This window comes from Ictidomys tridecemlineatus, chromosome 3 (genome assembly GCF_052094955.1).
Source record: "Ictidomys tridecemlineatus isolate mIctTri1 chromosome 3, mIctTri1.hap1, whole genome shotgun sequence".
Taxonomy (NCBI): Eukaryota; Metazoa; Chordata; class Mammalia; order Rodentia; family Sciuridae; genus Ictidomys; species Ictidomys tridecemlineatus.
In genome coordinates, this window is record NC_135479.1 from 165771374 (window position 1) to 165797173 (window position 25800).

The following is a 25800-nucleotide window of genomic DNA, read 5'->3' on the forward strand; positions in this document are numbered from 1 at the left end:
TTGCAGTAAGAAGTATGAATAGTCATACTACACAGGAATCATAAAAACTGAAAGTGCTTGCATCAGTTCTAGCCACTTTTTGTTGTTGAGTAAATTTTTGCAAGACTATTTTCAGAGCTTCTTTGGCTTCAGAATTATGAGCAAGGCATATCCACAGTGGGCCCATGGTTGCAGATTAGTGAATGGCAGCCAGACTACAGTGGCTACAGAGAACAGCCAGAGACCAGGAAGCAGAGGCAAATACCAAGTGTTTGATTAAAGAAATGAGAGAGAGATGGTTTGAAAGGGAAGCCAAGGAAGGGATTTTTGTTTTGGGGGTTTTGTTGTTGTTTTCAGGATGCTGGACCATTTGAGCAATTGAATGGGTAGAAGGGAAAGAACTCAGGAAGAAATGGAGACATGGACTGATGGTGAGAAATAGGAGATAATAGGAATAATGGAAAATAAAAAGTCTCAGAAGGGAAGGGAGAAAGGGTGTCCAAGAGCACAGGTAATACCTGGAAAGTGGGGCCAGAAGAATAGGATCCTGTTTCCTTTCAGACCAGTGCTAAGGATACACTGCCGAAATAAAGGGACTCATAAGTGCCTTCTTGTTAATTTATTTTTTCTTTGAAGTGTTACACTTTATTTAAAAAGAGAGTTAGTATAATTGATTGGCCAGTTAATATAAATGCGAATTTGCTTAACATAATTAAGCCTATAATATAATAATGATATGTATAAGGAAATCAAAACTGCCTCCCTCTCAGATAAATTATCATCATTGCTTAGATTGAGGAGTTGCATCCCCCCGCCCCCGAATGGGCAATGTAGATTTTAGGGATCAAGTTCTTACTCAATTTAGGATACAGATGAATGTCACATAGGGAAAAAAAAAAGGAATAATAACGTGCATTTCTTAGAACAGCAGTGGATCAAGTAGGAGAATGATTCATATCCCTTTCCTGTAAATATTTCTACTTCTCTCCTTTCCACTGATTTCACCTGCTTTAGAAAGTCTGCTGTGGCAGTTTATTAAATCATCACCTCATGGTCAGAAAGAGAAGGGCCAGTTTTAGCAGCTGGAATCCACATTACCCTAGCCTAAATTTCTCAGTAAACTAAAGCAGCAGCAAGTAATGTATTTACAGTATGGTAAATTTATTGGTAGCACATCTTTTCTCAGCTTTTTCTTCCTTCATCCAAGCTCTTCTTTGTATAGTCTAGTACTGTAATTAATTAGTGTGTTTATAAACTCTGGCTTCTTTGTATGTTCATGAATTTTGCAGAGCCAAATCGAAGTGCTTTCTCCCTCAACCTCCAAATAAATATCTAGTTTGATTTACAATTGGAAATTCCTCATATTTTAGTGTTTGAATCCCCAAAAGCAATATACGGCAAAGGTGAAATGTCTAGTATTGTGGTGGATTTTCTTTAAGATCAGTTCTCCACTGATCATTTTGAAGTTTCCTATTTTCTTTAAAAAAAAAAAAAATCTTGATTTTTTCAAATTCTCCTCAATGTTACATTTTAGTTCAGAAAAGTTCTGAGAGTCCAAGTTTCTGTTCAATCAACCAAACTCCACAACTGTAATTTAGCTGGTACTTAGTGGCATAGACTAACAACAGATGTGGCATGCAAGTTAAACTACTCCCAAAAACAATAAAAAGAGAATGTCCATTATATGCCGCCTATTTCTATACTAAAAATAAAGTGGTGCTTGGCTACCTCATAATTCAAAAGCTTTCCCAATCTTCTAAGGCAGAGTTCTAGCCTGAACACTATTTTTTTTTCCAGCATCACGTAAGATTCAAGAAAATCACACAGCTTCCCAAAGAGACATTGGTATTTATGAAACCTTCAATGTAATAGGGAAACATTTCAGTGAGAGAGTGAGCTCAAGGAAGTCTCCTCACATTGAAACTGAGCCAAATAAGTGTTTTGCCCTGCTCTTGAAATGAGATTTTGGCATAGAAATGGGGTATGAACAATAGGCAAATTTAATATTTTCCCTCATAAGAAATAAGGTATAGGCCAGGGGCAGTGGCACAGCCTGTAATCCCAGCAGCTTGGGAGGCTGAGAAAGAAGCATCTCGAGTTTAAAGCCAGCCTCAGCAAAAGTTTCATGCTAAGCAACTCAGTGAGACCCTGTCTCTAAATAAAATACAAAATAGGGCTGAGAATGTGGCTCAGTGGTTAAGCGCCCCTGAGTTCAACCTCTGGTACCCAGAAAAAAAGAAATAACGTATAAAGTTCCCATTCTATTTTGTGAAAATAGAACCTAAGCATTAAAATTATGCCAGGGACTGATATGAGTAGATCTATTGTTCAGCTGTTTTTGGCTTTCCATATGCACACATGTCAAGCATGAAAATGCATAACGTATCGAGAGCCCCATCACTAAGGAAGGCAAACCGGTGGCAGCTAGCATTCACTAGCTTGCACATGCTGGTCTCTAATGACTGGCCAGTTCCTTTCGTTTTATTCTCTCCCCACAACAGTTGTTTATGCCATTTAAAATGAAACTTTGCCCTCCCCTGAGATATTCCATATTTTTGTCTGTCTTGCTGTTTTCCTCAACATGAAGGCCATTTTATGCACTTTAGCTAAGATAATGTATTTTCTATTGCTGTCAGCAGGATTTGAGTATGAATAATATCAAATGGCAGCTAAACTCTCCAGATGAAAATTGACTTTCTGTTTGAAAATGATTTCAGGGAGACCTAGCTTCTTGGGTTGTGTTTAATTACATTAGCAATTTTACCACCACCACCACCGCCCCCACACACACTCTTTTTCTTTTTTCCTTCCCTCAAGTGGGGCTCCAGTGTAAACTGTGACCAACTTTGTTTCTGTTTACTGTTACTGGACCCTTCTCTACGCAGTGGCATTTTTGCATTTTGAAGGAGATGATCTCAGCTTTGATCTTAACCATCATGAAAGTACTTTTTCTTTCTTCATGCTTTCTGGGAAGTGGATTCTGTTTACTCCAGGAATTACATAGTATTTTATCATATTTTTCTTTCAGTTCCAAAAGATGCACTCCTTCCCCATAAACCAGACCCTGAAGTTTCTCAGCATGAATCTGGTAAATTAATTACTTTAATTTTAGTTATAAAGCATATTTTTTTAAAAAAAAAATCATTCTTGTAGTAAATATATTTTATGGAAGAAGTGTAGAAAATTGTAGACATAATTATATTTCTTTTTCTTTTCTAAATTTGTTTATTCAAATTAGGTATATATGGCAGCAGAATGCATTTTGATACATTGTACACAATTGCAGCACAACTTTTCATTCCTATGGTTGTTCATGAAGTAGCATTGTACCATATGTGCAGTCATACATGTACCTAGGGTAATAATGTCCATTTCATTCCATCATCTTTCCTGTCCCCATGCCCCTTCCCCTCCTCTCCTTTCCCCTTTGGCTGATCACAGTTCCTCCATTTTTCCTATGCCCTGCCCCCATTATGGATCAGCATCCACTTATCAGAACATTTGGCCTTTGGGTTTTTTTGGACTGGCTTACTTCGTTTAGCATGGTATTCTCCAACTCCAGCCATTTAACTGCAAATGCCATAATTTTATTTTCTTTTAATGCTGAGTAATATTCTATTGTGCATCAGTATATTTCTTGGGGGAAAATTTAATCATAAAATCTGAAAGATAAATGAAGGAATAGTATATAATAAGTTTATATTCCCTGAAAGTATTTTAATTGCATGAAAGATTATATTAAAATCACAAAACATAATTATTAACTGAATCAACTGTTTTACCCCTTTTCAAAATATAAATGTAGCTATAGTATGACAATGAATATACTTTGAAGTAAAAAACAGATATGTATTCAAGTTTTCCACAAAATGATTGTGAATGAGATCTTTAAAATTTAAGTTTCCTGACTGGCACCTAAAAAATGGAATTTTCTCAAGTTATAGTTCTTAGAGAATGTTCAAATGATCAAATGGATGCATATAGAAAATATAGAGACTATTTTGACTTTGTCAGGTAGGATGTCTCATAAATATGTTTCTTTGATTTGCTTTTGGCATAGTTCTACAACCTGTTACCTTTAGAATCGAGCCTCCAGAGACAACAATAGGTAATGGTTTTCCCATAATAGCCAACTCTAAATGTTTTCTTTACTACCATCAAGATTGCAGGTCTCTTTCAAATGATCATAATTGAAACATCGTTCCTTCTCAACCCATCTCATCATTTCATTCTTACCATCACTCTTTCTGAAATAGAGATGCCATGGCTTCACTGTTATAAAGGCTTCGCTCTGAAGATCAATTTAAGATGGCTCATCACTGAGTGCATCCTCATCTACCTCATTTATCTTCATGATTCCGCTTTACAGTGCCCATCTATTTAACAGTTCCTGCTGGGTTAGTGGTTCTCAGTTGTAGCGTTACAATATGTTAGCATGTGACAAGTTGGAAAGGTACTGTAGAGAAATTATTATTCATACCATTCAAAATACTGAAAATTGCCAGTGATTTACTTGTAAAACTAGAAAAGACATAAAATTATCCTAACAATTTTGTAATTTACTCTGCTTACTTGGGTGGTAGGTAGAGGAATAAAGCTCTATCTAACAGACCAGAACTATGTCTTACCCATACCCCATCTTGACCATGTATTCTCATGGAGCTGGTTGAATATAGAATGTCATTTATTATGTGTCCTAAAAAATGGGGAAAACAGCTGAGAACCATTATTCTATTATTCTATAATCATGTTCCTGTGAGTTCTGTATATACTTAACTTTCTTCTTCATCACTTATATGACATTTTCCCTTTTCTATTTAAAATGAAGGAAACTTACATAATACCATTCTGGTGTGGTGCTGGCTTTGAATTAAAAGTTTACAATATTGATACTTTTCTCTTGCAGTTCCTTTAGAGACACGAGGCATCCCTTTTATACCTATAATTTCACCAAGTCCTAGTCAAGAGGAACTACAAACCACCCTGGGTAAATTTTGTTTTGATATTTCAGTCTAATAAGTAATCTACTTTTTAGGGATTGCCTAAGCACAATATGCTTATGGGTTATTTCCCAACAATAGAAGATCTCTTTTTATCATTATAACAAAAAATACCTGCTTCATTTGATAATTTACATTAACTGTATGTTTGTCCTTCTAATATTCATGCTGATTTTCAATATAAAAATTCCAAGAATCTTGAGAAAATTTCAACTACAATGAGCCCTTTATATCTATCCATGGATTCATCATCCATGGATCCAAGTAACCTTAAATCAAAAATATTACTGGGCACAGTGGGGCATGTCTATAATCCCAGCATTTAGGTAGGCTGAGACAGGAGGAATGCAAGCTTAAAGCCAGTCTCAACAAAAATGACATGCTAAACAACTCAATGAGACCTTGTCTCTAGATAAAATACAAAATAGGGCTGGGGTGTACCTCAGTGATTGAGTGCTCCTGAGTTCAATCCTTGGTACCAAAAAAAAAAAAAATCAAAAATATACTTTAAAAAATTGTGTCAGTACTAAACAAGAGTTTTTTCCTATTCCAAGTTGAATTCACTATGTCAACTATATAGATTGCATGTACATTATAGTAGGTATTACAAGTAGTATAAAGATTATTTAAAATATATAGGAGGATGTGCACAGATTATATAAATACTAAGTCATTTTACATGAAGAATTGAGCATCCGTAGTGGAGAGTCCTGGAACCAATCTCCTGAAGATACCCAGGGATTACTATATTCTAAGAAGAAAAGTGTTCTTAGAGCAAAGCTGTACTTTTTTTTTTTTTTTTTTCAAAATTTGTGCTGGATACGGTGGTGCATGCCTGCAATCCCAGTGGCTCAGGAGGCTGAGGCAGGAGGATCATAAGTTCAAAGCCAGCCCCAGCAACTTAATGAGGTCCTAAGCAACTCAGGGAGGCCCCAAGAAACTCATTTCTCAGTAAGACCCTGAGGCTGGGGATGTGGCTCAATGGTTAAGTGCCCATGAGTTCAATCTCCAGTAACCCCCACCACCCCGCCAAAAAAAAAAATCTGACCAAAATCAGACAACTAGTGTCAAAGCCAGGCTTAGAAACTTCATTCTTAGTCACTAGAACTCCCAGCAGAAGCCCAGTGATACACATTGCAATGAGTGTGGTGGAAAAATGAGACTACCCGGGCATCGAGAAGGTGTCACCAAGAAGTTGACATTGACACTGGGCGCTCAAGTTGAGAGGAGAGTTCAAGAGGCACAGATCTAAAATGTCCTTTAGGTTAAAGACAGATGGGAAAGAGGCTCAGGGCAGGAACAGCAGCTAGACTGCTCTACCAAGCATGCAGAAACAGGATGAGTCAGGAAGGCCAGATCATATGAGCTGAAAGTGCTTTCAAAGGACTCAGATATATTCACTGCATAGGAAACTGATTTTGCCTGAGTCATGGCTAAAAATGAACCAAAAAGAAAAAGTTTCCAGTCCATGCATTTGGGTTCCTGTGTCCTGTGCTTGCTGTGTTCTACACGGTTGTCTATTAAATTTAATGTCTATTCAAATAGTAAAATTGAATGAGAATATATCCTTATTGTTACCAAATGCTCATCTGTTCTAGCATATGCCTGGGAAAAAAAAAGTACTTTTCAAAAACGACCACAGGAAATACTCCCTGGTTTTTAAATGTGTCTTGGTTTATTGAAGGAGGAACCATCACCTGCCAACTATCATAAGTATCTTCCTTGTGAGCAGACTCAAGAGAATAACCCGGGTCAAGAAATAAGATGGCAGTGTATTACTTACACCAAGTATTTCCTTGGATCCAGTATATGGCAAAGTGAACAATGTAATTTGTTATGTCATTATGACGTAAGAATTTTAAAATAATACCAGCTAGAAAGATTATCATACTTACTTTGTCAGAAGTGTGTCTGAATGTCAATAAAGGTACACTTTCTTTTTCACATGAGGAAAACAGAAGAATGTTTATTCTTATATGGTATAAATATACGTATTTTCATATGACCTAATTTTTTCGTAGCTCAGCTAAATAAATTTGAAGATTTTTGAAGTCGGAAGATAAATATACCGTTAAAGGACTTTCATACATAACTACATTTAATAGTTACATGTGGGGTCATAAAACAATGATCCTGAGCTAAAATCTTTTGGAACTTTTTATAGTAATCATGAAAATAATAACACAAGGCAGTCAATATAATAAGAATTATTAAAAATGTACCATTAACTGAATTGTGTTTATAAGGTATCTTTTTTAATAGAATTCACCCTTCCATCATTGCATGGGGCAGAAAAGAGCATGGGTGGTTGTTGCTGTTGTCACTTTCACTGTGGTAATCATTTCAGATGAGGCATCTTACTGTGTTTCTCCCCAGAAGAAACAGACCAGACCACCCAAGAGCTCTTCACAACTAAGATTCCAAGAACAACTGAATGGGCAAAGACAACTCAGGGTAATACTATTTCCCCACCTCTGGAGAATAACATTTCCTTGTGTTTTAATCGAGATTGAAATTTTCTTTTCAGGAGATATTTTCTCATCCCAGCCTGTTACTTGCCTTTCTTTCATTTTAAAGGTAAAAAACATCAGCCAAATCAGAATACTTAACTGAATAACAGTTGAATGCAGGGAAGACAAGTTCTTAGCTGAAGCTTTATTTCCAATGTGTCATCTACTGCTTGATGCAATAATAATGAAAGCTCTCAGTGTTTTTCTTCCTTTTCCCAATTAACCTTAATGGGCCTCATTATTCCTTGCTTCAACTTCATGTGTCACATTTAATCAATAACAAGAAAACTATACTATCTCCTCCTTGCCTTTTCTTTCCCATCACTCTTTTCCTCCCTGTCATCCATCTCTCCCACTTGATGAAGCATATGGATATTGCATCTAAGGGGGAAAAAACACTAGTTTTGTGGGTATTTATTTTTGGTATTGATACAGCACTTACTGACCTTCATTGACAGTACGTCTGTTGGCAGTGGAGGGCAAATGACATACTGTTCAGCTACAATGGACCAATCAAATTTTACAAATTTGATCATCTTCATTTCTGTGAGCTATGTCAGCTTTGTATACACATATCTCTTGTACCCTCTTCTTGTCAGCTCATTGAATTTGGTTTTTGCTTCATTACTGGGGATTGAAACCAGTGGCACTGTGCCACTGAGCTACATCCCACCCCTTTTCATATTGAGTCAGGGTCCCACTAAGTTGCCAAGGCTGGCTCTGGATTTGCAATCCTCCTGCCTCAGCCTCCCAAAAAGCTAGAATCACACACATCCTCCTGAGTCACAGGGGTTACAGTGAGAAAAGAAACTATTCATAAGGAAAAAACCTTTTGTTAATGATGACAGCATTAAAACATCCAAGGAGTTTTTCTGTGACTTCCTACTTGGGGGAATGAACTCACCTGCACAGAGCTCTGTTTTATCTTTAGGCTCTCAGAAGTCTCTTCTTCCTTATATTTTTTTCTATTCTACTTGGGTTATAACCCTTGGGGTTTCCATTGTTGCTGTGTTGTTGTTGCTTTAATAACCCTTTTGCCCATCTCTATTAAATGGTATCAAGCCAAAAGCAAACTTACTTAAGGAGTTGGGAAACAAGTTTATTTTACCCCTTATCAATCCAAATTTGAGGGGGTCAGTTTGTGGATGAACTTTGATATAACAAGAAGAAATGATAACAATAAAAGAAATCTAATTATAAGGTACATACTTTTTCAGAGGGACAATATTTATCATAAACAAATATGACTAAGACTATCCAGGGTGCAGGCAGTTCCTTTAAATTCTCTAAATCTTGTTTGTTTGGTTTAACTTTTTATTATGTCTTAAATTTTCACTATTTATTAAATTTGAACTTAGTAACCTTCTATTTATTTACAAATATACACAGAAGTCAGAAGCATAATATAACAATATCCCCCTCACATCCCCATTACCAGCTTTAACCATTAACAGCAGATGGTCAATTCTACTACATCCACATTCCACCCTGATTTTAGTGGTCTCCCCCACTTTTGTTTTTGTAAATCTCTTTAATGTCTTGCTTAATAGATGTTTTCATTATCATAACCTAGCACAATGTTTTTGCAGCAAAATATATAAATATTTACAATAAGCAAGATAAATAAAGACATTCATTTAGCTCAGGCTGTGTTGCCAAACATGAAAAACATTTCAGCTTTTGAAAGCTTCGCAGATTTTTTTAGGGTCAAGGATGAAAAATCATAGGCCTGCTCTTTTGTTGCTTGGCTTTGACTGTAACAGGAATGTCAATACTGTGTCATCATTACTAATATGTGTGGAATTTTTATCAAATTCCTTCTAAAATATTTTATTAGGTATGAGTTCCACCGATTATTCTGTATCTGTGGAGGCTCTTATATAATTATATGGATTATCCTAACAAATTTATATAAGGTGTTCTGTTTTATTTTTTATCATGTACTGAGGATTCTTAGTTTGAGTTTCAACTGTGCTATCCCAAGATTCATGCTTCTTTGGATTTGTGCCCAAAATCTTTAGAGTGGACTCACCTGGGATCTATTTGTAGACAACAAAGAACAGGAGGAAATAACCTATCTTCAGGGATGAGAGGAGCATCTACACCTAGGCCATTCCAATAATCCTGTTTGAGAGTTGAGGGACAACTTTGATAAAGATGTGCTGCATCACCTCGTAAGCATGTGCCTGAACACCTCAGGAACAGAAGATGGTATATCACTATTGAAAGACATGGAGTAGAGATGGAATCGTTCCCCTTGATCCATGTGGCTTTGTGGTCTCCAAGCCCTCAGCTCTGGTGCTCCTTGTACCCTCAGCGTAAGCCCACAAGTAGAATCTCCAACACTTTTTCCTCTGTGGCAGCCTCCCTCCCTGCAGTGTCTACTGAGACAATTTTCCTGCAGAGTGCTTTAACTCCTTTCCCTTCCCCTTCTTGTCTCAGCCCACTGTAGGGGTCCACCTAGCCAGGAGCACTGTGGAAATTTCTGATTGTTTCACTTTCAACCTTCAATCCCTCCCTCACCCCAGGAAGGCCATGTTCTCTCTCCTTTTACCATGTAACTGGGCACAGCATGGGTTCTTCAAAGTGTGCTCCTGTAATTGCTGTTTATTTTGATGTTGTCTTCGTACAGTGTTTTTTACTTTAATATGGATTTTCATAAAATTCATATTTAGATATGAAGCCACCTTTGTATACTATTTATTTTTATTATAAGTCACTAAGACAATGTGGCAATGTCTATGCAGGTACATTATCATAGTTCCTTTGTCTTTTTTTCTTTCTTTTTTTTAGTCTAAAATTGAAACCCTAGAACAGTTTTCTAAAGGCCATGCTGTATTTGGTCAAGTAACTCTTAGCTTAAACTTATATTGTATTTCAGCTCTTATTTAAAAAGTGAGTTCTAGATTTAAGACAAGAGACAAACTAGAACAAAATCTCTGATCCTATAGCTGATTATTTTTGTGCTCTGCTCTGATCTCTTTCCTATCCAAAGTTTTAATATTCATATATTTTTTAGAATGACACAGAACCATGATCCTTGTATTTCTTTTAAACAAAAACAATTGAATGTTCAAAGGGATTTATATGAAAAGCTGAAATAGATTAAATTGACTGCCACTTCTATCACTTTCAATGAAAACTGAAAAAAAAAGCAAATCATCATCAGGCATTCTAAGGTCTGTGGGAATTAATTCTGTTTTGGGGAGGGCGTACTAGAGATTGAACTCGGGAGCACTCAGCCACTGAGCCACATTCCCCGCCCTATTTTGTATTTTATTTAGAGACAGGGTCTCACTGAGTTGCTTAGTGCCTCTCTTTTACTGAGACTGACTTTGAACTCACAATCCTCAAGCCTCAGCCTCCTGAGCCACTGGAATTATAGGCATGTACCACCGCACCCAGCAGAATTTATTCTTTATAACATTTTTAACATGTCTTCATTCTGGTCTCTACCCTTAGGAAGGCCCAAGCTGAGCCGCCAGAGAATTTCAGGATGCCTCTGCCGTTGTTGGCCTGCAGCATGGCAAAATCCTGCTCATCACAGTCTTTACATTGGAAGCTTATGAATGAACTATATTATAGCCTATTTTGCAGGTGTATTTTTTTTTAGCTCAGTAGGCAAAGCATTGCTGATTTATGGTTATATAAATACCCACTCAAAATGTAACCAAAATCATCAAAATGATGTAACCTACATACATAGTTTACAAGAAAATTTTTTCCAGTCTTAGCTAAAACATTACCAAGAAAGTTGGTGGCAGTAGGCAGCATGCAGTATGGGGGCACAGTGGGCAAGTAGAGAAGAACCCAGGTGGGAATGACCTATTACAGAACGAATGCACACTTTAAAACTTTAGGAAGCGAAATATTTCAGTGTCTTCTTGCAAATGTGCCTACTTAACAATGATCAGCCATTTATTGATTCAGCAAGGCTTTATTAGGTGTCCTACATTTGCGGGCCCTCCAAAACAAGGGCAGAGAATAAGCAGGTGGTATGTTGGTCTCATGTCTTGCCCAAGTTCTCCCTCCTTGTTTACCTTTCCTTTATGGGTAGGACACCAGACATCATTTTCTTTCATTCCTACATATAGCATTGTGGATGACACTCACTGTGTATTCATTTCAGAGTTCATGAGCAAAGTCAATTTGATAAAGACCAAATGTTCCTATCAAAAAAATTATTTTTTTACCTTTAAAGTTTCTTTTCTTCTTTGGCAAAATCATGTTCCATAGTAACTCTTAATGGAGAGATGTGTGTATGGATGCATGGATACACATGGACGGACAGATCGATAGATGGCTTGTATGTTTGTTAAGTAACATTCTGGTAAAATTAATGCTCTAGGAAAATGTGGCCAAAATGACTAATCTTTAATACACATTGCAAATGACCTTCTTCATCCTGTATGCATCTTTTATTTTTAGTCACGAATATTTTCACTTGTTTTGCATTCCTTTAGCATGAAGTCTGTAATGCATAATCGGACATTTCATCACATTCTTTCTATTTACATGCAAAAAGTGTACAAGCGGTTAGTCCCTAGGCTGATAAGTGCCCGTCCAGGTAACTTTGAAATATAAGTTATTAAATATTAAAGTGGGTTTTTTCTATTTCAGCACCACATAGATTGTATACTACTCCTGTGAGACCCAGAATACCTGGCAAACCGCACATCAGACCTGGTAAATTATTTCTGTTTCTCTGATGACCTAAACAATCATCAGGCTGGGGAAAATATGAAATGAATTGAGACAAACAAATTCACCAAAGGTGTATGGGGAAATATATTCTTAAATTGTGATAAAGGACATGCAGAAATTATAATCCTTGTGAAGAACAGAGAGGTACTGACAAATCCATGGAAGCAAAAGAACCTAATGAAGGTTTTCCATGCATGTTTGGATTTAGAGACCACTATGGAAATTTATTGATATAAAAGTAGCTTTCAAATGGTGTTTGGGCATAACTCACACACACTTTCAATTTTCCATGACAATTTCAAATGTTATTTCTCTCTTTAAAAAACATGGTCTCTTCTTAGTGTAAAAGGAGAATATTTTTACTTGATTCCTTTAGAGGATAAAAAATCCAGGGTTCTGTATAAAGTCATAGTTACATTTTGCTAAATATTTTAAACTTACTAAATTCTCCAAAGGTCCTAAGATATCCCTCCATGAAACCGAAGGAGATGTTAATGGACAGACTTACATGGTCCATTTAAATTGCTGCTATGCTAAAACCCAAATTAGATCAAAGACTGGTGTTTTTTGTCCTTTTTCATTGTGATCATAAGGAATCTTCTTAAAGTTCTAATTGATACAACTCACAAAGAAATAATCTTGCTCAATATAATTCCAGGCATATGAGAGAAAGAAGAAATAATTTTTTAAAAAATTCTTTGATGTATAGAAAGCCCCCATATTTTGGCTGTAATCCTCCAACTCCTAAAATTAATTGGGCATAGAAATCTTATGTAACCATTTCTATGTGACTTTTGTGTCACAATAGCTATTGATGTATAACTGCATAAACATTACTACAAAATATATAAACAGTAACAATAATGGTTGACAATGGCTTAATTCCTTGCCTAGAGGTACAGTTGAGGAAACTAAGCTGCTGAGAAGAAACGAAGATCCTGAGAAAGGGGGGTTGAAAGGCCAGCAATCTGGCTTCAGAGCTGGCTCCTGTAAGCACAATGCACTCGGCGCTCTTTCTTAAAGAGTCTCCTCACTGGACCATGATGCAGATGCCCTCTTAAGGTTTTGTAGTGCTATGAATTTGTATAGAACAGGAGAGAAATTTAAATGGTTTCATCTTAGTGTCCAATAAAGGATATATGCAAGGACTATTCTAGTGAAACATCTGTACTGGAGACTTCTACAAAAGGACTACCAGCTAATGAGTTATGAATTGAGGCTTTAATAATAAGGACACTTTGGGTTTGGGGTTTTCATTAGATATATATAGTTCTGATCTTCCTTCAGTTCTATTTTGGGATGTATCACATGTGATAAATGTAGCAAGGTTAAGTATTTCCCACTTAGAGTTATAAAATCCATTGCCAGTTTATTTTTAAGTCAAATATTAAAACCCAGTTACCATCTCAGTACAAATTCAGGACTCTATTTCCAAATTTAAGTCTATGATTTTTGTACCAGAATGTGGTCTCTAGATCCTGAACAACATTTTTGGTAAGTCATCATTTTTTATTGCCTGGTTAAATGACTTCCAATTCTCTGTGAAGTTTTGTTTTCCTTGGCTGCAAACTTTTAATAAAAAGACATCTAAACTATTTATGTCCCACTTCATTGTAGTTCTGAATAGGACAAGACCCATTAGACCCAAACCCAGTGGGATACCCAGCAGGAATGGAGTCGGAACAGGTAATAATCACAAATTTATTTCCTTTTGATCCTGTCAAAGCAATAAAAGTTGTTATTCATTTTTCAATAATTTAGTTGAATTTACACTTCATTTCTTTTTGACTGGTCTTGGAAATTCTTTGTAAAACTGGAATTCAAAGGTATAATTCATTCCAAAATCAAAACTTCAAATGTCTCTAAAAATATCAAAGAATGTTTCACTTTTCTAAACTCAGCCCACTAAATTAGCTGCCATATACAATCTCACTTCTTAAAAAGAACCTGATTAAATATGAATAATTGAATGAGAATAATGAAAATGGTTGTTGTCACTAATTTCAAAACATTTTCATCCACAGGGATGATCTTTCAAATCGTCCTTACTTGATTTTGAAAATTATAATTTCTCACAAGTACCATCATAATTTTCTTAAAGACCTGCATCTGTTAGCAAGCTGGAATGTGAAATTTAAACAAGAAGTAGACTAAATCAGCACAATTAGCAACTGATCACTGGTTACAGACATATTAATGTTTACAAATCATTTAGTGATTTGTAAATGATCATAAATGACATAGTCCTAATTTGGTCAGTTCTGTGGAGGCAAGCTCAGTTATAGATAATTAGGGCACTGATATGATGAGAGTTTAAACACCCATCTTACTCGATGGATAAATGATAACAATTAGCTGCCTTATGTGGGATTATATCATCCCCTTGAAATATTTTTAATAGTATAATTTTTATGTAAAACACAAAAATTCAAATTTACTTATTGTGTATTTATTCAATCAATCCATGATGGGTTTCTAATGAGAAAGAGAGATAACACTTAAAATTATTTAATCTAAAAATCATCTAGATTTGCTTTAGAATGTGTTTTTTGTACTTTTGATTATTATGGTATCTGAAATTTTAGGAATTTGTTTCTCTTCAAATAATGAGGCAAGCATTATAAAATATAAAAATCAAGAAAGCATTCTAATATCAAGTTTGCTCAGTTGTACCTTTGATTCTTCCCCACTATAGGATTGTACATAATTTCTTTGATTGACATAAACAATCTGACTCTAAAAAGAGGCCTTATCTCTCAGTTCCTTTTGGAAGGAGGATAAGTACAAATTTTTCAATATTTAAATAATTCCTTGGAGACTGCATAAGTAAAAATAGAAGAAAGCATTTATATGTCAACTAAGCAAATGAAAGAACAAATATAATTGCTAACATCACACTTGAAAGCCACTAGCCTTCAGTATAATCAAACATGTATCCTCAATAAGAAGCTGCTAGTTGTCTTTCAGAGAATAAAATAGAGCATTTGTGTATTTTAGCTTATCAACAATATGAACATTTTTATAGAGCCACTTGTATTGAACAGTGAATGGTATCTAGTACCTTCTTGCATGTTCTTATCCAATATACTTTCAATACTTTGAAAGGATAATATTTTAAATCATTGCTCTTTCAAGTTAGTCACTAATAGAAAATGGACTTATGTTCGCAGGTAGAGAAAATGGAATTCATAATTTCCATGTTCCTTGTTCCTCTTTCATCTCCAACCAAAATTTATTTTACATATTGTTTACTTATTACCATCTGTTGGGTTTCTCTGTCAAGGAAGGACTTGCTGATCACCAACAGGGAGAAAAGTCAGCAGAAAACATTGAGATGTTGTTATCTCCTTCAGGGACAGTCTTAGCTGAGAGATCCTTGAATAAAGAACTGGGTTCTACCGCAATAATGCCTAGCGACCAAATGGGATTTACTCCCAGAAATGGAAGGTTGGCTCAACATTTAAAGTAATGTAATTCAGTAATAGAAAAAAGAGAAAAGTCATATGATCAACTGAGTGGATGAAAAAGAAAGCTCACTGGACAAAGTTTGAAATTCATTCTTGATGAAAATTTGGCAGTTAAGAATTTTTTTTAAAGTGTCCTTCAACTGACTAAGGGCATCTATGGGAAGCCAACAGCTAACATGATACCTAATGGTGAGTGACTGGATGTTATTCTAAGATTAAGAATACAGTATGGATTCCTACATTTATCACTTCTTTTCAATATCATAGTGGAATGTTGGGCCAGTGCAATAGAGCAAGAAAGTAAGTAAATGGCATCAAAGTTGTGAATCATAAGTACTATGAATATCTATGGAATACGTCATAAAGGAAAGTTTAACAGCTCTGAGATGTTTTCAGATGTGTTAAGAAATTGGTGATCTAAAAAAAAATTTTAAAACATTCTCTCCAGTTTATAGATTTGCCATCTCTACCTTCCTTTGATTCTGTATAGTTTGTATCTGCCTTACTTATAGAAATGAAGCTGTTTGCATTGGTATACTTTATTGACACAATTCTGCTATCTCATCCACACTCTCTTCTAGCCTCTATTGTTATTAATATTATTATTATTATCATTATTATTATTATTGTACTGGGAATTGAACCAATGAGCTACACAGCCTTGTCCTTCATATTACTTTAATTTTGAGACAGAGTCTCACTAAGTTGCTGAGGGTCTCACTAGATTGCTAAGGCTGGCCTCAAACATTGCAATCCTCCTGCCTCGGTCTCCTGGGTTACTGGGATTACAGACATATTCCACCTCACCCCAACAATCAATTCTTGTTGAGAGACTATTTTTGTGTCAATGGAGTTCATGCTCAACTGTGACAACTTTCCCAGAATATTTATCTTTATTACCCATCTCACATACATTTTACTGTGAATTTTCTTATTGAAGTTTTCAGCTCAGATTTAAAAATTAAATTACATTTAAAAATTACATTACATTTAAAAATTAGTTGATAAAGGATGGGTTCAGGGTCTATATTCTTCATGGTCTTAAGTCACCTAAGGTTGTATACTTGGAAGATAAAAGAGAAGGGACAAAGGAAAAAAAGAAAGATTAACTTTGAGACTTAAAGACTATAGATCATTGACTATTGGGGTCTCTCTAAAAATCTTTCAATAATTCCATTAGCCTTGGGAATCAAGCCTGACTTTTTATTTCTTATTTTATAACATCATTACAGATATTTGCCCTGCAGTATCTTTCTCTCATACCTACATGTACAGATTTTCCTTTATTTTAAAGTTAGGAAGTAGCCTGAAGAGGTTGAGATTTTAAATGGGTCATTTTTTTTCATTATTCTACTTTTTCAAAGTTTCCACAGAGATATCTCAGTTTAGCTAGTGTGTTCCACATATTAGAATCTTCTAAGTTGGTGAATTGGGACAGAGATGGTATACCCTATAAAGTTAAAAATATTTACTGTCTGATCCTTTATAGAAAAAGTTTACCCACTGCTCTGCTGGACTCTCTCTACCTTTCTCCCAGAAGATGGCTATTGCTAAACTGTCTAGCTATTCTCTCTTCAACCAGAATTTATTGAAGGGCCATTATGTGCCAGGCAAAGCATAATTCTGAAGCCATCTTGGCACATGTGATTTGGCAGATACTGTTAAATACCTGAACCCCAGACTCTCTTTCTCTACATCCTGATGAGGAAACCACACTTTACTGCCCCCACCTAGAGTACATACTTCACAACAAGAACCCAGACTCCTTGAGGTTAGAAATGTGTTTTTCTGGTCTGTGACTAAATCTTCCAGGCTACTGGCTCATTGCCCCTGAAATTTTAGCCAGGTGCCGAGAGTTGGGGAAAGGGTGCAGAGACCAATCATCCATTAATGTGGCCCCTTTTTGGTCACAGGGAATGAAGTTACTAATGCATATGAAAATTGATTCCCAGTCTGTTTGTTTTCAAAGTTTTTGTTACTATGGTTAAAAAGGCCCATACCCTTACTTCATTTTGGACAAAAAATTAATTGCTAAGTGGTGAACTATGTAAATCCCAAGATTTTTGGAGAACTCCCATAGGGCAGTTGGGGTCGCATGCTGAGACTCAAGTTTTGGTGCTTTTTAAAGAGTAGACTGTGCTCTTTTAAAAGATGTGTCAATTAATCCTGCTTGGGGGAAAAAAGAATTCAAGTCACAGCCTTGTCCAGACTGTCTGACCGAGAGCCAATTCCTGAAGATCCTTTTTTTCTGCAGTATCTCTTTTATTGGCTTCCTTCTTTCCTCTCCGTGCCTTTGGCCTTCATTTGCTCTCCTCTGACTCAGGGCAACAGAAGTTCACTGATCTAATCCGACCTAGAGCTCAGTTTCCTATCCCAAGCACTTTCCACTGAATCCCACAGCTGCCCCCCCCACCCACCGCCGCCTTTTTTTTTTTTTTAAGGGCCCTTTCCAGTACTTTCAAATACTGCGTAATCTTCTATCTATTTTCAAAGACTGGAGAAGGTCCAGCTAGCAGCTGATATACTATTGATTTGGGTACTTACACCTAAGGATTCTAACAGTATGATGGCTCTTTTTTCACCTGTACAGAAAATAAAAGGAAATGTCTTAGTTCCTTTCGATTTTTTTCTTTTTTTTTAATGTCTGTTTTTCCTTCAGTGCTGGGGATCAAAATCAGAGCTTATCCATGTTAGGCAAATACAACCACTGAGCTACATCTCCAGCCCAATTTCTCTTTTTGATTAGAAAAGACACATGGGAATTTATATCAGTCATCTCATTCATAAAGTAGTCCAGCAGAATTTTGGATTCTCTCCAGGGCTTCTCAATCTTCAACTCATCTGCCCCTTTGAGGACTCACCACTGTGATTTGGTGAATCTTCGTGTGCTTGGTCAGGGACAGCTAAAAGCCTGTGACCATTTTCTGAGGCCTCCACACTAGTGAAATTGGCTAGATAACAGAAGCTTGCCAACCATGGCCATCAAGCCCCATCATATATTGGTGGCATCTCAATTTACCCAAGAGAGTATAGAATTCTCGGGTTGTAGTCATTCAGAGTCAGAAGTAGAAGGAAGGAAACAGGAGGACCTAATGTTTGAGAGAAATGCTTTGGACCCAGGAATAAGTGGTTCTGGATCCCAATACCTGTTAGCTGTGAACCCTTGCACAGATTGCTTAATCTCCTCCTTGACTTTGGTTCAAATCGGGTCATGAATATGTAAGGTGCTTGCACAATATTGGATCAAACTACTTTGTTTTTCAAGGGTAGACAGCTTCAGAGAATGGCTGTGAATAAGGATCTACTCAAGGCACAGTCTAATGGCCTTCTGGAGTACATAAAAATTCATTTTACCCTCCGCCAAGCCAAGTTATGCTGGTGGCACAAATGGAAGTATTTTCCATTCCCTTGTGCCATTCACAGAGTAGCCACTCAAATGGGCCAATTCCATTACCCCTGTCAATGGAGCACAGGAAGACTGTTTAGCCCTGTGTTAATCATGCCCGTGGGGTGAGCCACAAAATAGTCATTAGCCCCAGAAACATTTTTTCCTACCACAAATAATCAACATTTGATTCATGGTTCCATCCAAACATTCTCCATGATTTTATATATTTATCTCTATTCAAGCAGCAGAGAGTGTAAGATTGCAATATTAGGTTCCTCCCTGAATTCCACAGTTAATGTGGAAATGTCTCAGTTTTGGAAAGCAAAGCCTCTGTTGTATATTTAATCAGTGAATCTGCTTACACATTGGATGAGATTAAGTAAGTAATATCCCACCACAATCCATGGAATATACCATTTAAAACAGGGCTGTTGTCATTCCTTTTTTACTGTGGTGGTATTGCTAATGTACCAACTAGTAGATTACTTTCAGATTTTGTTCTTATTTTTAATACATAAATTATAGTCAGGTCCTCAGAGTAGGGCTCTTTTTTATGTTGAGTCATTATGGCTAAAGTAGTACTTACTATTTAGGTTCTAAATAATGTCTGTTTCTCTTATTTCTTAATGAAAACTGTCAGCCACATCAGAGAAGATTATTTTTAATGTTTTAAAATGATAATGACAAAAACGAAGATGAAATATACATTGGTTCTCTAGGCTGTAGGGAAACTACCCAATTCAATTCTGTATATTTAGATGAATGACCAAGTAATAACTACCAGGTTGTGTTTGGGAAACTTAGGAGACAAAAAAAGAAAGTCACAATTTTCAATCTGATTTCTTCTAAATAATAATTTGGAGTTCTAGGCCTATCCAGGGAATTCCAAAGTTAAAAATATAGTTGGCAGCCTCAACAGCCTGATAACTGAGGTCAACTAAGGAACATTTTAAAAGTTAATTCATTAAGTATAATCCCAAACATATTGGAATTCTAAGGTATTTTAATGGGCATGGAGGAGTTGAAGGAACATTTTTTTCAACCATAAAATGTACTTACAAATACTGGCAAAAAGTAGTTACTTGCCATAGATGAAATTCTACTTGGTAAAGCAATACCACCCAGGAAGGCAGTACAGAATAAGTATCTTGGAAAATTGTGACAAAACCACAACCTCCAATCCAATGCTAACTTTACAGAAAAGATATAATCGATGAATATAAGACTAGGGATCTTTCTCCTTCTGCAGATAGTAGGGGCTAATTAAAATGTGGGCACAAAAGCACCAATCCCCCTGCTCTGCCAAGAACGCATATCACCACTGACAGATCTACCAAGTTCCCACGAAGAAGACTTAGTACATTATTACCATGTATTTATTCCTTCTCATGTTTTCTTGTCATAGGAACCAAGCAAGCACCCAAACCATCAGGTGCTGGCAGAAATGTGTCAGTGGACTTCACCCACTCCACAAAAAAACCAGGTAAGGAATAAGATGCTGACTACCTCTCAGCATGCACAGTGACAGTAACTGCAGTAGTATTAGTTCAAAAACAGCATCATCTCCTCACAACGTGTCAGAGCCAGGTTAATAGTTCATGCATATTGCTAGAGAAACATTCCAAAATATTATCTTTGGAGGAATGAAAAGTGCTCTAAATATTAATAAGAACCCATAAAGGGGTACCAATTTGATAAGTACTTTCTGTAATGTTCGTAGGGGCCATGAGGAACAAATAGGAACAAATGCTGCAGTCACTGTGGTTTCTAGTTTTTATCATGCTAAAGTTATGTTCTTGTATGATTCATTACCGCAGTCTTTGGAATGAAATTCTTTATGTTCCTGATTTGAGAGTACGCTGTATATAAATGTAATAGGTAAAATTAGGAAGGTGGCAATTCAGACTACCTTTGTTTTTTTAAAGGATGCTGTGAGACTTAGTCTTGCACACAGTTGTCTCTGTCACCATCTTCCTGAGCAAGTGCATGCTCCCTCCTCCTTTTTCTTCCTCCCTCTCCTCCTCTGTTCTCTCTTCCTTTCTCCTTCTCTCCATTTATCTCTTCCCACCCCTAATATCTTAGGAAGTACTTAAAGCCATGGGGCATTTTCCTGAATTGACAATTTTACTTGAAGATTTTAAAACCAACATAAATAATGCAAAGAAATAAATTTTAAGCTATAACCTAAGACTTAAAGTTTGGGTTAAGGTGGACTGCTCCAAAAACTTTAAACTTGCCAACCCTTATGCAAAATAGACACCTTTGTTCAAATTATTAAAAGGCACCTCTTTCTGCTGCCCCTACAGACAGGCCAGTTGGAAAAGTTTCCTTCCTCTGGGCTGGCAGCCTAGTGCCAGAGCTATCCAGTGGGAAAGTAGAGTGGGTGTTAAACTTTAGCTCCCACTTCTATCCCCTAGCCAAGAGTCCTTGTGAGTTCACAGTCACCAAAGTGGTTAATAGTGCCCCTGCTCTCCACAGACACAGGATTCTTGTTTCTGCCATTAGGGCTACTTTGGTATAATCTCTTGAGAAGTTATAAAGATGTTTGTCTAATTGTAGTTTCATGCTGGAGTTGGGGACAGTTTGGGAACCCACAAAAAAAAGAAATAATATGCCTAATTCAAAGCTAAAATGGCATACGAAATTATAGTTTCAAAATCAAAGGCAAGTGAGGATAATGAAGTTCAGAAATCTTCTTGTTAAGTTTAAATAAGAATCTAAATATGCTGAATTCTATATCTATCAGTCTTTCAAAACAGATAACACTCATGTATTTTCATTGATAACTAAAGGATATACTTTACCTATATTAATGTGCTGCTTTGTCCCTGGGTACACACCCAACATTAATTTAGAGGAATATCAGTATGTATTATTCATATGTACTTTTCTATAAATTCTATTTTGTCATCAACTGATACTTATCAGAAGTTATTTTTTTTAAAAAACCTGTTATTTTATACAATAAATTCTTATGATGGCTTTGTCTATAATGACTTCTCAACCCCAATACCAGGGACTCGCCACCCAGCCGGGCCACCTAGACCTGTGCCTCCACGAAGAAAACCTTTACCACCAAATAATGTCACTGGGAAACCAGGGAGCATAGGTAAGCTCATTATGTATCTTCTTTATTCCTCCATGATTTCAGTTTTACTAGCCAACCACCTCCCTTCCTCGTGTGACAACCACTGGCATGGGTGACACATGCCTGCGTTGGCCTCAAAGACTGGACACTGTAAGTTACAGCTCTGAGGATTCATATCCTGAATCTGGATGGGTAAGGTGAAAGAAATAGCCCCTCTGGATCTAAGCCAGCTTGCTTCTTAGATGTCTGTGTACCTGGAACCTAGATAGAAGCCAACTCAGGCCCTTCAACGAATGGATTATTTGGGACAGATGCTCTGTGTTACCAAGTCCCTAAGGATCACTGAAAATGGGATACCCTGTCGTTGACTTATCATTCTGTCTCCTGAAATGAAATCCTATACCTCTCGATGAAAGCTCTCCTATTCACCAGCCCCATGCCAGGCCCAATATTATGGTACTCAGGGAGGAGATGGTAATAAACTACTGAGGTGATTGAGTTAGCCTCCCTAAGCAGCCAGGCAGGGAGGTGTCTTGGGAGTCGAGCTTCTTTTCCTCCTCCACATCTAGGTGTGGATTCCTCTTCTACACAGAATGGTCCCTCCCAGACCTGGGATACTCACACATCCTTCTCTAGCTCCCCAAAGAGGTCTCAGCCTTGCTTCTCTCTTCAATGTGTCCTTAGCACATACTTCCATTAGGGCAAAGAGCAATCATTTTATACTTGTTTTATACCTATTTGTTTGCATAGGTTAGGTGAGCTCTATGATGACAGAAATCTTGATATATTTTCCCCAAATTGCCAAAACTATATTCAGTGCTTAGCACATGGAGGATATTTGATAAGTTACAATTGAACAAATAAATGAATTAAATTAAGAATCAATGAAGATCGATCCAGTTCAGAGCAAAGCTTTACCTCACTGCTATTAAGAGCTCTCCTCCTGGGACCTGACAGCAAATCATAGCATGTTTCTCAGGGTTCCTTCTCCTCCCAAATCTCTGCTCCCTAAATATTTGGTATGTGCAATCAGGATAAAAGTATTAAAGGCAACTGTGAAAGATGAAACAGAGAAGGGCTTCTGTGAAAGGGAGTGGACATCTATCTTTTTGCTGGATAACAGGAGGGCATGCTGATTGGAAGCTTTTGGGGATGTCTATGATGATCTCTAGATCCCCATGACTGTTAGGATAAACTCTAGAGCCCAGGTGTCTAGAGGAGGAATCAGCCTCATTCATGCTTTTGGTGCTTTCCTGAGTCAAAGCCTCGTGACATGGCCTTGTGAGGATACCAGGCTTTCCTCATTAGTTATAATGTTAGGCAGCTGTGACAAGAGTGCCTGTTGCCTTCAGGTCAGATGGAATGAGTCACAGACTGGAAGTGTTGCCTGAATGTGCCCGTGGAAACCCCAGGGGACTGCCCCTGCAGAGTCCCTTGGCAAGGCTGTAGGTCTTCAGCTGCAATTCAGTGGCCTTGGTTTCTGCTACATGAAATCATTTTCTTTCCTCTCAGTGAGTGTAGCTTTAGGACGGCCCACCAAGCCCAAAGACAAACCATAAACACTTTCCCCTTCTGAGACACTCTGGTCACTGCTCCCCATGCCCCACCTTCCACCACCAATTCAAAGGAAACGGCTTCACCGAGAAGCCAAATGCCGAACAAGGGCAGTAGTACAGATTTGACCTGATTGACACCACAGAAAAGTCTATCCTGAATTCAGGAAATCCATCTAATGTCTGGGAGTCCTCTGAGGCTCTCTGGCTGGGAGTGCAGTCTTAGGTGGCTGAAGGGAACTCGCCATTTGTCACCTTTTTCCAGATCCACCAAGGCCTCTGAGTCCCAGGGTGAAACGGCTGCCAGCATTTCCTGCTGACTCTGCCAACTCTGAAAAGTGTATGTGGGCTGCGATGTGACTTCCCTGGGTTTTTCTTGCTGTCTTGTTGAGGCATTCCCTCTAGGACAAGGAGCATAAGTCCCTAGGGGTGAATCAGAGGCCCATCTGCCTGACTCTCAGGATTCCATGCTGGGCCAAAGTCCTCAGGTCCAGCTCAGAGCCCTTGACTCTATGGCCCAAGAAGGACTCTTTTACCCAGAGGAAATAGAAAATCCAATCCAAACTCCACTCTACTGTAAACACTCGGACTTGCCTGGACCTTGGGATGGATTCGGTTTTAGAGACTTATGAGTATTTTTAAAGTGGAGGAGTCACTGTTGAATATAGCAACTCAGAGTAACACTGTTCTGGCACTCAGGCCAGAATCATGGACATTATCCTAGGAATTTTTGTCTCCTTCTTCTCTGGCCATCTCCCATGGCTGCCAGTTAAACTTCAAGTTGGGCCATTCCCCAATGTTCTTCCTACAACTTCACTAGAATACAGTTCTCCTCCCTGCCTACTGATCACTTCTCTCATTAGCACATCCTCTGAAAACACTCCAACCCTCCCCAACACCTTCCATCTTTCCCCATAGAGATCTGTAAGCATTCCCACTCCTTGCCCCCGCTGTGACCTTATCTAGTTCTTTCACAATATCTGTGATATTTCAATACCCTTGGCTCACACATCTACCTCCATCAGGAACCAGGTCTTATTTTTCTCCAAGCCTGGCCAACAGTGCCAAGCCACATGGTAAGTGCTTACCAAATATTTATTGAATAAACAAATGGGAGGCTTGGCAGTGCTTCTATAAAGTCTTACTACTTTGGCTCTACATTACAGGAATCATCTCATCAGGCCGAGTAACTTCCCCACCCCTGAGAGCAACACTCAAACCTACAGGAATCCCCTCAGAGAGATCAGAGACAGACAAAAAGCAGCCAACAGCTCCTGCCTCTGGAGAAGAGCTTGGTTAGTATGTCAATCAGTTTTTGCTGGATGCTTAGCTATGGGGAGGCAGCCATCACCTTGATAATGGGTCCTTCTTCCTGCCCGCAGAGAATGTAAGATAAGTCAGAATAATTAGTGAAGAACAAAAGACATAGATTCAGAAAAAAAATAGTTTTAAAGAAGCTTGGGGTACCTGATAGGCCAAAGCCACACAGGAGCTGCAACTGGACAATTAGAAAATGACTCTGGTGGTTTTATTTAAGGGAGTACATCAAAGACAGAGATAAGGTTTCAGGAGTGGAGTCTTGCTTCATGGTGTCTTGCAGTCAGCAGGAGGACTAACATCTTGGCAGGTCACATCCATCTCTTAGAGTCTGTGTGGCTACAGCAGGTCACCCCATCTCCAGTGACCAGACAGAGCTTGAATAGGGTCACAAATGTTTGGGCAGTTTTAGCCTGAGGAAATTTCCACAGGAAGTTCCCAGATACCAGATTCTCCTATTCACTAGGCTGCGATGCTGATGTAGTCCACACACAGCCCATGGATGGCTCTTAGCTATGAGGTACTAAAACATTTCAAATTGGGAGGGAAATAAAGTTCTAAATCTTTTATTTTACTCAATTTATAATCAATTTGGGCATTTTCAACTTTAAAATTATACTTACTTTCAATACATTGTTGTAGAATATGCTCCTTTCCTTAGAGGACATAGAATGCCAAGTTTGTTTCCTAAAATGACTAAACTGTACCTGCTACCTCCTATTAAGCCTCATGTCATTACTAACTACACATATCTTTTTTTTTTTTTCCACATGAGATTTTAATGTTTTTTATTT

General features: G+C 37.5%; 1 protein-coding gene and 1 long non-coding RNA gene across 46 annotated transcripts in view; one reads left to right on the forward strand and one right to left on the reverse strand.

Moving 5' to 3' along the window:
* Positions 1-25800, forward strand: part of Abi3bp (ABI family member 3 binding protein) — a 233367-nt gene that overhangs the window by 180158 nt on the left and 27409 nt on the right. For 38 of the 45 annotated variants that reach the window (XM_078044323.1, XM_078044331.1, XM_078044329.1 and 35 more), the window contains 9 exons: positions 3008-3067; positions 4040-4087; positions 4886-4966; positions 7356-7433; positions 12110-12175; positions 13811-13879; positions 20454-20531; positions 22065-22157; positions 24856-24984. In XM_078044323.1, coding sequence (XP_077900449.1) covers positions 3008-3067; positions 4040-4087; positions 4886-4966; positions 7356-7433; positions 12110-12175; positions 13811-13879; positions 20454-20531; positions 22065-22157; positions 24856-24984 — 702 coding nt within the window. Of the gene's footprint in view, positions 1-3007; positions 3068-4039; positions 4088-4885; positions 4967-7355; positions 7434-12109; positions 12176-13810; positions 13880-20453; positions 20532-22059; positions 22158-24855; positions 24985-25800 lie in introns of those variants that run through there. The other 7 variants (XM_078044326.1, XM_078044335.1, XM_078044359.1 and 4 more) reach the window with 4 other exon arrangements.
* Positions 1-25800, reverse strand: part of LOC144376437 (uncharacterized) — an 84293-nt gene that overhangs the window by 50360 nt on the left and 8133 nt on the right. The gene's annotated exons all lie outside the window — the stretch shown is intronic.